The sequence below is a fragment of the Eptatretus burgeri genome, chromosome 7 (genome assembly GCF_056783735.1).
Source record: "Eptatretus burgeri isolate ZD-2024b chromosome 7, Ebu_testis_v1, whole genome shotgun sequence".
Taxonomy (NCBI): Eukaryota; Metazoa; Chordata; class Myxini; order Myxiniformes; family Myxinidae; genus Eptatretus; species Eptatretus burgeri.
Genome location: NC_140967.1, coordinates 674,656 through 687,644, shown reverse-complemented (window position 1 = coordinate 687,644; position 12,989 = coordinate 674,656). Strand labels below are relative to the sequence as shown.

At 48.1% G+C, this 12,989-nt stretch overlaps 1 protein-coding gene across 7 annotated transcripts in view; it reads left to right on the top strand.

Annotated features, from left to right (window-relative positions):
* Positions 1-12,989, top strand: part of ARMH4 (armadillo like helical domain containing 4) — a 54,106-nt gene that overhangs the window by 31,293 nt on the left and 9,824 nt on the right. For 3 of the 7 annotated variants that reach the window (XM_085887188.1, XM_085887185.1, XM_085887190.1), the window contains exon 4: positions 11,796-11,948. The exons of 1 other annotated variant lie outside the window; for it this stretch is intronic. In XM_085887188.1, coding sequence (XP_085743314.1) covers positions 11,796-11,948 — 153 coding nt within the window. The remainder of the gene's footprint in view (positions 1-11,795; positions 11,949-12,989) is intronic. 3 more of the 7 variants (XM_085887189.1, XM_085887187.1, XM_085887186.1) reach the window with 2 other exon arrangements.

Here is a 12,989-nt window from a genome sequence, read left to right as displayed (position 1 = left end):
CAAAGAAGAATTTTGTCTCTCAAGGGACACTGGATACCATTGACCAGAGTCGCAGGGCCAGGCTGAATGGTAGAGCTGAGCTGTTCAGGGAGCTGAGGCGTAAAACTGTACGTGCACTGAGGGTGGACAAGGAGGCCTATGTGCGAGGAATCTGTGAGGGGGTAGAGCATCACCTGTGGACAGGTGATTCTCGTCCCGCTTACAGGGGAATTCGCGCATTACGTTCATCCAAGCCCATCCCTCGGAGCACTACAGTTCGAGCAGAGAGTGGTAGGCTCTTGACAGAGGAGTCTGAAGTGAAGGCCCGCTGGGCCGGTTACTTTGAGCGGTTGTACCAGGCTGATCCCCCAACTGTCGAGTTGGACATCAAGGGTGTTACAATCCCTGTTCCTGACCCTCAAATCAACTGTGGTCCACCTACGCTTGTGGAAACACGGGCTGCGGTGAACCACTTGAAACGGGGCAAAGCTCCAGGGATTTGTGGCATCCATGCCGAACTTCTCAAGGCTGGTGGAAATGCTGCACTCGTGTCGTTGCATGCAGTTTTGTGCTCTGCCTGGAACACAGGCATCATCCCAACTGACTGGAGGAGGGGCCTTGTTGTCCCTCTCTGGAAAGGGAAGGGTGATCGCCAAGACTGCAACAACTACCGAGGGGTGACGCTGCTCTCAGTGCCGGGCAAGGTCTTTGCTCGGATAATTCTCGATAGGGTTCGCCACCATCTGCTTGAGCACCAGCGTCCAGAGCAGTCAGGCTTTACACCAAAGAGGTCAACGATTGACCGTATCCTTGCACTTCGTGTCCTCACCGAACGCAGACGAGAGTTTCGGCAGGGGCTGCTTGCAGCCTATGTTGATCTCTGTAAAGCGTTCGATTCAGTGAATCGGGATGTCCTCTGGAGGATTCTTGGTCTTCGTGGGGTGCCACCAAAACTGATCGATCTGATGTCTGAACTCTACTCTGGTACTGAGAGTGCTGTGAGATGTGGAGGTACCATCTCTTACTGGAGTTCGTCAGGGATGTGTACTTGCCCCCACACTTTTCAGCACTTGTATGGACTGGATTCTAGGGAGGATGTCGGAGAGATCAAGTTGCGGTGCGTCATTTGGGAATGTCAAGATCTCGGACCTTGACTTTGCAGATGATGCAGTCATCTTTGCGGAGACTTTAGACATCCTCTTGGGGGCCCTCGAGGTGCTGAATGAGGAGTCGGAGCCGTTGGGATTACGGGTTTCTTGGGTCAAAACTAAGATCCAGGCTTTCGGTGACATCTTGGATGCTGCTGTCCTGTCTGTGTCTGTTTGTGGTGAGGATGTTGAGGTCGTGGAGAGATTCACTTACCTTGGCAGTGATATTCATGTCTCTGCTGGCTGCGAGTCAGAGGTCAATAGACGTCTGGGTCGGGCCTGGGGAGTCATGGATTCACTGGATCATGGGGTGTGGCGCTGCCGGTACCTGTGCGAGAGGACGAAAGTCCGAGTCTTCAGGTCCTTGGTACTTCCAGTCTTGCTCTATGGGTGCGAGACTTGGACTCTGACCAAGGATCTGAGACGGAGACTTAATTCCTTTGGTACCAGGTCTCTTCGGAGAATCCTTGGCTATCGCTGGTCGGATTTTGTGTCCAACGAGCGGTTGCTGAGAGAGACTCGGATGAGATTTGTTACCTGCATAGTCCGTGAGCGTCAGTTGCGGCTGTATGGACATGTGGCTCGTTTTCCTGACTCTGATCCTGCTCACCAGATTCTCTCAGCGAGGGAGTCTCATGAGTGGAGGAGGCCAGGGGGTCGACCACGTGCCTCATGGTTGCAACAGGTTGACCATCATCTCAAGGAGATGGGGATGGGCCTGGCATCTGCCTGGGGGATGGGCAGACGGAGGCCCCTGGAGTACCGGCGGAAAGTGGACGCAGCGACGTGCTGTTCTGGCACATGCTCCCATACCTGACCTGACCTGCCATGACGGTGAACAAGTCACAGGCCAGACTTTCAAGGCCATAGGAGTTGACCTCTCCGCAAGCTGCTTCTCTCCCATGTAATGTTTTATGTGGCAGCATCTCGCACTGGCAACTCTACAAACCTCAGCATTATGGCTCCCAACAATCAGACCAGAAATGCAGTGTATCAAGAGGCACTGCAGTAATCACACGAGAAGTTGCGTCTGTTTTAAATTGCAGGATAACATCAACGGTCAGTATATTCCAATTACCCATTCAACTTGAAATGAACAGTTTCTCATTGCTTTAATTATTAACCCCCTAAGTGCGCAATTACACCGTCGCTCTTTATCGCACATTTATGTCGCCCTCGCACTTGAGCTGTTTAAGTGGTAAACCCCGTGCGCGGGTACCCCAGCTAGTATATATATATATATATATATATATATATATATATATATATATATATATATATATATATATATATATATATATATATATATGTTGTTGTTGTTGTTGTTCGTCTTTCGGCTGCTCCTTTTAGGGGTCGCCACAGCGGATCATCCGTTATGATCCGCATACTGATTTGGCACAGGTTTTACGCCGGATGCCCTTCCTGACGCAACCCTGGTCGCCTCTTATGACACAGGGATAATGATTGGGTTTCGCCATGATTCCGGACTGCCCAACACCCTTTCATATCGCGGCCCAGCGCAGAGCTTCTGTCCTCAAGCGATCCTCCAACCCAAGCCTCCGAGTAGCCGGATTACAGGCGCACGCCACTACGCCCGGTTATATATATATATATATATATATATATATATATATATATATATATATATATATATATATATATATATATATATATATATATATATATATATATATATATATATATATATATATATATACACTAGTAATAATGCCTGGCGTTGCTCGGTCTTTTTTGCAAATTTCCTGAATAGCTGTTAGGGGTTAGCGGTTAGGATTAGGGTGAGCTGTTAGGGTTAGGATTAGGGTTAGCTGTTAGGATTAGGGTTAGCTGTTAGGGTTAGGGTTAGCGGTTAGCGTTAGAGTGAGCTGTTAGGGTTAGGGTTAGTGTTAGGTTAGCTAACCCTAACACTAATCCAAACCCTAACCCTAACCCGAACAGCTTGGCGTAGCGGAGGTAAACAGAGCCCGGGGCAAAGTGGAAACTTGCGTCCCCCGTAGGCCTTAAACTTGAGTGGATTTGAATGGAAAATCCCATAAGGGATATCGATTTATCGATTTTTTCGAATATCGGAAGTGTTATGGAAAAAATTTATCGCCAATGACCTAAGTTGGACCAAAAGCCATAATCGTACTGAATTTGAATGGAATCCGTTGGAGTTTGTGAAAATGCATCAAAACGAATTTTGAGGGGCCTCATAAGGAAGACAATAATATCATTAGTATATGTGCCAAATCTTGTTTCATTTCATGCAGTAACAAAAATCTGATGGTGGAACAAAGAAAGGGGCGTGCCAAAATATTAATATAGTGTGTATATATATATATATATATATATATATATATATATATATATATATATATATATATATATATATATATATATATATATATATATATATATAGTCATATATGGAAGTTATTGCCAACCACTCAGCGTCGTTATGAAAAAGCTGTTAGAGTAAAAACATATGCTTGTACCACATTACAAAGTCTGAATGTACTCACCAACCCCCATTCATCACTCCCACTCATCATCCAATTCATCCGAACCATACAGCGCTTGCCCATGTGCCATTTCTTCATCCTCATATCCTTCCATGGATGTCAACTCGGTATCCTTTCCCAGAACCTGCCACACACTCTGGGGTATCTGGTCACCATCAAACCATTTGATCTGGTGGTGGCCATCCATGAGAATCCAACCGTGTGTTTCAGATAGCACAACACACAGGTTCGGTAGTGACACATGCTTCCATAGAGTGCCACATCGTTAATTCTCAGTAGTTTGCTTTTCAAAACATCTCGACATAGTGGCATGCTACTTTAATTTGGCAAAAAGCATTTGTCAGCAAATGATCTTGCAAAAGTTGATTCTGGTTCTGGGTTTGGAGGATTGGCAGGTCTCCTTGGGGGCTCCCTGCTGATGATCTCAAAGTTAAGTTTCTGGTCGTTATCTGTCCTGTTTTAACTATTTATCTTCTCACCTACATGTTACTGTGTGTTCCAAGTTCGGTTTTGTTTAAAAAAAAATCGTGCTATTTTGTGAGATTTCGTCGTACTTGTCTTACTGGGTGCTTGAGGCCTACCCTTTGTTCCCCTCGGTGTACAATCGTGTATATTTGTTTTTTCTCCCCATTATCTTCAATTTCTATCTTTCCCACTTTCTTAACGTCCCCCATCCCAACCAAATCACTCTATTTCTGATCTAAATAATTTTAAAAAAAACCCGCTACCTTTCTCAGATTCTTATTCTTCTTCATCTCCTCTTCTTCCTCCTCTTCTTCTTCCGATAATTTTTCTACAACACTTCCATGACCTAATCTGTTGAAAACTCTCTCAAACATTAATAATAATAAGAATAAAAATGATCTCTTATAATGCTTCAACTTCCTCTTTCACACGTGTGGTACTCTTTACTGTATCAGAATGCACTACTCTTCTGCTATTTAAACAGACTGCTCTCAATTCGACCTTTCCTTCATACCTTGCCTAAAAAAATCCAACTGTTACAGCGTTTCTTCTCTGCATTCTCTGAATTAGCCTTTATTGCATCCATCGAGAATTGTGTTGAATCGCATCTCTGACTGAAAAGTTTTTAAAACCCCAGTTTGCTATGAATGTTCGCTTTCCATCAACCATTCTTTTTTTCCAACTTCAGTGCCAACTCATTCCTCTCATTCCAGCACTCTCAAAGCAGCCATCCCACTCTTCTCCCTCCAAGACTCCCTCTCACCTCTCTCAAAAATTCCCCCTCACCTTTCTCCCACCATTCATCCCCCTCACTCATCCTTCCCAAAGTTGCCCCTCCTCCCATCTACAAAGCTGCCTCCTTCCACTGCCCTCTCACCTCCATCTCTTCACTACACCTCCTCAAATCCTCAAATGCCTTCTTCCCCCTCTCTTGTCCCCCTTCTTCCCCAGCACCACAGAGCCTTTTCTCCTCCTCATTCGGCCCCTTCCCCAAGCTTTTCTGCAATCCCGCGCACTCTTTCAACAACAATCCTTACCTCCCCCCTCGTCCCTTGTCCAAGCCTCCTCCTCCCCCCCACCCCCTGCACCCAAAGCCTCCTCCCCTACCTCTTCATTAAAATAATGGACCTCAAATATCTGAGGCCTTCGCTCAAACCTTTCAGATTTTCCATGCAGGTTGCCACTGACAAACCAGACATAATCTGCCTAACAGAAACTTTCCTCCCCCAAGACATGTCTGACTCCCAAGTATCTCTCCCTGGTTACTCCCTCCTCCGGTTTGACAGACCTGAGCCTCGCCCTGGTGGAGGAGATGCTCTCTTCATCAAAGACTATATTCCTCACTCTCCATGCACTGCTCCCACTCCCCCACACCCCCAGGAATACCACTGGCAACGGCTTCCCCTCAACTCCCACCTCATATTTATATGTGTACTGTACCGTCCATCGAACAGTGATGACTCCATCTACACCTCACTATCTGAAAACATGGACCAACTTCTATCTTCTCATCCAAACTCTCTCGTCCTCATATGTGGCGACTTCAATTGTCATCATGCCAGTTGGCTCGGTGTGGGTACCTCTATCACTTGTGAATGGCACCTCAGCAAAAGCTTTCTGCGACTCATTGGGACTGACTCAATCGGTCAACTTCCCTACCTGGATCTCAACGAATGGTACTCCATCTCTGCTGGATCTGATTTTGACAAATTTCCGTGACAATATCTGCTGCTCTTCCTTCGCTCCAATCGGTTCTTCTGACCACGTCCTTGTCAAAGTGGACATCTCTCTGGCTATTATCAGAGAACCACCTCACCGCCGTCGAGTATGGCATTTCACTCAAGCCGACTGGCAGGATTTCTAAGCAGCCCTCAAACTTAAAGACTGGTCTCCTATCACTACTTACTCCAACATCAACTCATCCTGGGAATTCTTTCAAAGAAACTTGCTCTCCCTCATGCACAGATTTATCCCCTCTCGTCTAAAGTTGTCCTACCCTTGGTTCACTGAAGCTGGTGGTGAGGCAGTTGTCCTGAAACAACTTGCCTTTGCCTCATGCCTTTCCTTCCATAAAGCTTGGAACAAGTGTGTATCTACCCTCAGGAGAGCCAGAAAAGAACATCTTTCGCATCTCAAGTCTGAACTCTCAAACCTTTCTCCCTCCTCAAATTCCTGGTGGTGTCTAATCAAATCTGTTTCTGGTGTATGTTCCCCCTCCATCCCCTCCCTTACCTCAAACGGCAGCACTGCTGATACCACACGTGAAAAAGCTGAATGCCTTAGCTCAGTGTTTGCAGCTAAATCTTGTGTCCTAAACCCATCACTTTCTCCACCCACCTTACCCAATCGCACCCAACTGTCCCTGGACTTTGTGTCCTTTTCTCCTGACAAGGTGGAGAGCTTGCTATCAAACCTCGACTCAGATTCTGCAACCGGTCCAGACGGCATCAGCGCACGTGTCCTCAAAGCCTGCTCTTCTGCTCTTTCTCACCCTCTCCGTTCTATTCACCCTCTCATTTGCTCAAGGCCATCTGCCATCTGCTTGGAAATCAGCAAACATCACTGCCCTGCATAAAAAAGGTGCAAAAACAGATCCCTGCAACTACAGACCAATCAGCCTTCTCCCAATCATCAGCAAGGTTATGGAATCCATCATCGCTTCAGACATCAAATCCTTCCTCTTCTCCAATGGCTTGATATCTGATCATCAATTTGGTTTCGGACCAGGTCACTCTACCCTGGATATGCTGCTTTTGCTCTCCCAACAATGGATGGAGGTCCTCAATGCCAGATAGGAAATCCGAGCCATATCCCTGGATATATCACATGCTTTTGACAGTCTGGCACCCTGCCCTGCTCACCAAACTCTTCCTATGGTATCCAAGGCGATCTCCACTCATGGCTCGCAGACTTCCTCTCCTGTCGCAGTCAACGTGTGGCCCTAAATGGAATTCTTTCATCTCCCCTTCCTGTCCAGGCTGGAGTTCCTCAAGGTAGCGTTCTGGGCCCTGTTCTTTTTCTGGTTTTCATCAATGATCTCTCCGACTCTGGAAAATCTTCCATATCTGTTTGCTGATGACTCCACCCTCTGCCGTACCATCTGTCATCCCTCAGACCGGCAAGCAGCAGTTTCTTCGCTCACTGCTGATCTGGATAAAATCACAAACTGCCCCAACACGTGGAACATGTCTTTCAATCTGGACAAATCTCACACTCTCACGATGTCTCTTCGAAAGGACCATTTAGAAACCCCCCCCATCCACTTTCTCAACAATCCTCTGGAAGAAGTCCTTTCTTTCAAGCTTCTGGGTCTCACTATCTGCTATGACCTTTCATGGGAAAGCCACATTTCTTGCCTGGCCTAAGCCAGTCACCACTGGGAATCCTCCATCATGCAAAGTCCTTCTTCAGCCCACCTGAGCTCCTGACCACATACAAAGCTTTTGTCCACAGCCTGACGGAGTACTGCTCTTCCCTCTGGGCGGGTGCTCCTGTCTCTCACCTTTCTCGGCTTTACGCTGTGGAAACCAAGGCTTTTCGGATCATTGGCATCTCCCGCAATGAGGCTGAGTCTTTGGGCCTCTCACTCAATCACCGCAGGTTGGTTGGTGGTCTTTCTGTCTTCTACCGTCTCCTCTCCAGCCTCGCCCCCCCTGCTCTCCCTGCGATTTGTCCCCACCACATTTCCACAGGGCGCTCAAGGTCCGCCAACAACCCCCTTCTGGTAAAACTACCAAAATCTTGAATCACTGCTCACCTTCACTCTTTCATTCCTCTTTTTTCCCGCCTTTGGAATAAACTTCCTCACTCTATTCATTCCCATTCTTCCCTCCAGGCCTTCAAAACAGCTGTTCACCACCACCTCTTATCATCCCCCATCCAAATCCTCGAACGTTTCTACCCCTGATAACCCACCCAAGCCCAACTCCTTCAAATTCCTGCTTTCCTTCCTGAAAGTCCCTGTAATGTCCATCGTCTATTCCCCATGTTCCCCGTCGCATCCCTCTCCCTTCCACAGATCTCCAAATGTCTCGGTTCCCCACTATTTTGTCCTTCCCACTCCCTCCCCTCCTGTCTCATGCCCCCCTTGATGTGCGTTGTGTGTTAGCTCTCATACGAGCCTCGACAAGGTATACAAAAAAAAAATTCTCTCGAGGTTCATCCTCACTTTCAGAGCATAGTGCTGCTGGTAGAACGCATATCATATGTCATCAACATTGCTCATATGACCGTTTTCCATCCAGTGCAGAGCCAAACTTTTCCAGCCCAGTGATGAGATCCTGCGAGATAACAGTGCTCTCGCCCAAACGAGAGAACACTTTAGCATGGGCATCATTCTTTTTAAGTATCATGCACTTCCCTTTATTGATGAATGCTGTAACATCAGATACGGTGAATGCATGAAGTCCAGGGAGTGCATCAATCGCATTTGGATTCACAGTAGAAACAAGCTGGGAGATGGTTATGTAACGCCTCGTGTTGTTACCACTCAGTCCAACATTCATCCACACCTTTGGGTCGCTTGACATATGATGCACATGATAAATAATTAATACCAGGACATCTGCGTCATTGACTCGGACTGATATTTTAGATTTTGGCGGTTCATCTACAATCTTGTGCGTCAGTGATAAATCATCATTGTCTCATCTTCCTCATGCTGGCACACCAGGGAAGGGACTTCTTCTCTTAGGACCTCTCCAACTGCACCAGTAAATTAATAGCATGTGTTCTCTTCTCCAATCAACACTTGATGGCCATCAAGAAGCCCAGAATATGATCTGTTGCTCCATTCCAGTGCAAAGGATCAAAATAGTTGCATTTTGAAGGAAGCGGATTTCAGTGGCTGCTGCCAATCCCGCGGCCGTTTCTGCTCGTGTCCTGGGATTGTGAAGGGTACCTCTGCAGCACCACATCTGTTCCTTTCTGCCTCTTTTATCGATGGTTCCACGTACACGTCACACACAAAGTCAACACGACTCGACATATCACACAGCTTACGCAGTATTGTTACGAATGAGGAACCCATTGCACACAACCGCCAGGGTCCCTATAGAACAGTTATATCGGTAAGTGTGTTTATAGTTAGGGGCCCCCTACCTGTGTCTAACGGGAACTACGTGTGTGCGCTGCGGAGATTCGTTTGTATCACCCCTCACCTTCACCTCGCTTCCTCACACCGACGCCATTGCCTACGTGCGTTCGACCACGTACGTGGGCGGAGATTCCCATCAACTCAGATCGAGACTCTGCCCAGGAAGGCAGGGGCGTGCCCCTTGTCCAATCAGGCCACAGAGATCAGTCTTCCCACGGTGCGCCGGCCAATGAGAGTGGAGGCCGCCCCAGAAGGCGATGTTCTCACGACACGTCGGCCAATGAGAGTGGAGGCCGTCTCAGAAGGTATGTTCTCATGGCACGCCGGCCAATGAGAGGGGACGCCGCCCCAGAAGGCGATGTTCTCACGACACGCCAGCCAATGAGAGTGGAGGCCACCCCAGAAGGCGATGTTCTCACGACACGCCGGCCAATGAGAGTGGAGGCCGCCCCAGAAGGCGATGTTCTCACGACACGCCGGTCAATGAGAGTGGAGGCCGCCCCAGAAGGCGATGTTCTCACGACACACCGGCCAATGAGAGTGGAGGCCACCTCAGAAGGCGATGTTCTCACGACACGTCGGCCAATGAGAGGGGAGGCCGCCTCAGAAGGGGATGTTCTCATGACATGCCGGCCAATGAGAGGGGAGGCCACCTCTGAAGGTGATGTTTTCACGACACGCCGGCCAATGAGAGTGGAGGCTGCCTCACAAGGCGATGTTCTCACGACACGCCGGCCAATGAGAGTGGAGGCCGCCTCAGAAGGTGATGTTCTCATGACACGCCAGCCAATGAGAGTGGAGGCCGCCTCAGAGGGCGATTGACTGATCCCGGGGAAAAAGAAGATATAAAGGAATGCCAGGTTGGTTGGTCGGTCGACTTGGTTGTCATCTTGGGGTCGTGGTCATCATCGTGTTGCGGGTTTGAGTACCGCCAAGCTGGATCATCGTCGCCTCTGATCCTTGGCCTTGGTCGGTTTGTGCATGGCCGGTTAGAGAGCGCGGTGCCCGGTGCTTGGAGCAGCGTCGTGTTGCGGGTTCGAGTCCCGTCGTGCCAGATCGAAGACCACACGAGGTGGACAGGTCCAAGCGCAGGCTCTGGTCTCTCGCTCACCTGTCCTCGAGCTGGAGGCCTTCAATAAAGACCATTGGGGTCCATGTGTGTGTGTGTGTGTGTGTGTGTGTGTGTGTGTGTGTGTGTGTGTGTGTGTGTGTGTGTGTGTGTGTGCCCATCTTTAAGTAGCAACTGTTAAGTGTTTTGTACATTATTTGCATTTCATTTCTATGAGTCGTGATAACTCTGCTTCTTGCGTGCTTCCCCCTTTTCCTCATTATAAATAAATACATTTGTTAAATGTATCAGTTCGTTGCTGTGTTTCTTCCATTGGCTTTGCATGATGCGTGTTGGTGAATTATAAAGGCTGTTGCCGCTATAAATGTACATTTGGACCGACGGAACTTCGGCAACCGTCCGCTCAGGTTGTGCACGGGTTGCGCACGGGTCGGGCCGCTAACGGCTCGACTCGTACGAGGGCCGTCGAGGGTGTGAATACTCAGTAACTCGCCACATGGAACTCTAGGTATTTTGAAGATTGGCAAATAACCCTGTACCACGTGTTGGAATTATTGACGACTCGCGGTCCAGTAAGGGACCCGTACTTGTCGGAGTTTTCCGAAAGGTACGATCTAGATTCCGGGGGTTCGGTTGAGTCGATCCTACTGCTCCACCCAGCGGTCGTGCGTGCAGCCGATACCCGGTCCGCAACAGTACATCTTCTGCAATCTCACTCTGTTTGATTGGGGAGGAATCTGGATGGTGTGCAGAAGGAACATGGGATCCATTATTGTGACATCAGTTTGTTCTGGAGCATCATTTTCCACCATTCCTTCAAGTTTATGTAACATCTTTGCTTGTCCGTCTTGTTCAATCTTCCATAATCATTATGACTCCAGTGTCTGTTATTACCACACAAACAATAAATATGAAAATTCGGAAGTGAATCTGGTCAAATTTGGTGTTGCTGTAAACGCCTCACATCAGGTAAAAGCCCGAGATCTTGATCCCTAGATGCCGTACAAACATGCATGGTGTTAAATGTTTACAGGCTAAAATATTCCACTTTATTATAATGTACCATAAGCACCATTTAAGTTGAATATACACATTCGAGACAAATAGAAAGTAGTTAAAACAGATTTTTCAAGAGCATCACCAACAAAATGTGGGTATAGTCACAATAACCTTTTCAATCCAATTATATTGTGAATAGGAGGCAGTTCAGCATATAAGATGAACCAGGAGATGACATTTGTTCATATGATACCTGATTTATATGTATCAGTCGTTTTACAGATTACCAGGACAAAACTGTACAAAGCCAAAATATGACATGACCTGAAACCTTGATATTGCAGTTAGGGGGTACCCAATAACGTGACACCAGCTGGAAACTACATCGTAAAGAACTATAAAATGGGGTAAAAACATTCCTTCGGGATTGGTGAAGATGAGGTAAAGAGGAATGCAGCTTATTATAAGGTAAGGTTGGTTTCCAGAACAATGTTGATGCCAGTACCACGTGTCAGTCTGCTTTGCCCCAGCAGGTGCACTATCTATCTGGGGTGTTGATTCCCTTTGGCATCGGGGTGCTCGGTGCCATTTGCATCCTTCTCGCTCTTTATGGGCTGCGCTGTGCTGCCAAGCACAGGTTGCACCGAGGCATCAAGCGCTGTCCAGAGGTAGGTTCAGATGCATACGAACCTGCATGCTGTGATCCAAATAAATTAGGAGAAAAGTTGTTTGTGACAAAGGAGAAATTTCAGCATGTGTGCAACTTGAGCCTCCGTTTTTTGAGAAGTTGGAAACAGGTGGTGTTCAGAGATGAGTGACATTGAAAGATGGCTGATGTTCAGAGGCAAGAGGCGTTGAAAGACGGGTAATGTTCAGAGACAAGTGGCGTTGAAAGACGGGTAACGGTCAAAGACAGGCGACGTTCAGAGACAGGCGACGTTCAGAGACGGGCGATGCTCAGAGATGGGTGGCAGTCAGCGACAGGTGGTGTTGAAAGATGGGTAACGTTCAAAGACAGGCGACATTCAGAGACGGGCGGCGTTGAAAGGGGGGTAACGCTCAAAGACAGGTGACGTTGAAAGATGGGCAATGGTCGGAGACAGGTGGCGCTCAGAGACGAGCAGAGTTGAAAGACTGGTAACGTTCAAAGATGGGCGACATTCAGAGACAGGCAGCGCTCAAAGACAGGTGACGTTGAAATATGAGTAATGTTCAGAGACGGGCGACGTTCAGAGACGGGCGACGCTCAGAGATGGCTAATGTTCAGAGTTGGGAGGCACTCAGAGACGAGCGGCGCTGAAAGACTGGTAATGTTCGAAGACGGGCGACATTGAAAGATGGGTAACGTTCAGAGATGGACGGCGTTCAGAGACGAGTGGCGCTCAGAGTTTGGCTGCGTTCAGAGATGGGTGGCGTTCAGAGATGAGTGGTGCTCAGAGACGGGCGGCGTCGAATGATGGGTAACATTCAGAGACGGGTGGCACTCAGAGATGAGCGGCGTTGAAAGACTAGTAACGTTCAAAGACGGGCGACGTTGAAAGATGGGTAACGTTCAGAGATGGGCGACACTCAGAGACGAGCGGTGTTGAAAGACTGGTAATATTCAGAGACAGGTGACGTTGAAAGATGGGTAACGTTCGAGACGAGCGGCGCTCAGAGACGGGCGGCGCTCAGAGTCAGGCGGCGTTCAGAGACAGGCGGCGCTCAGA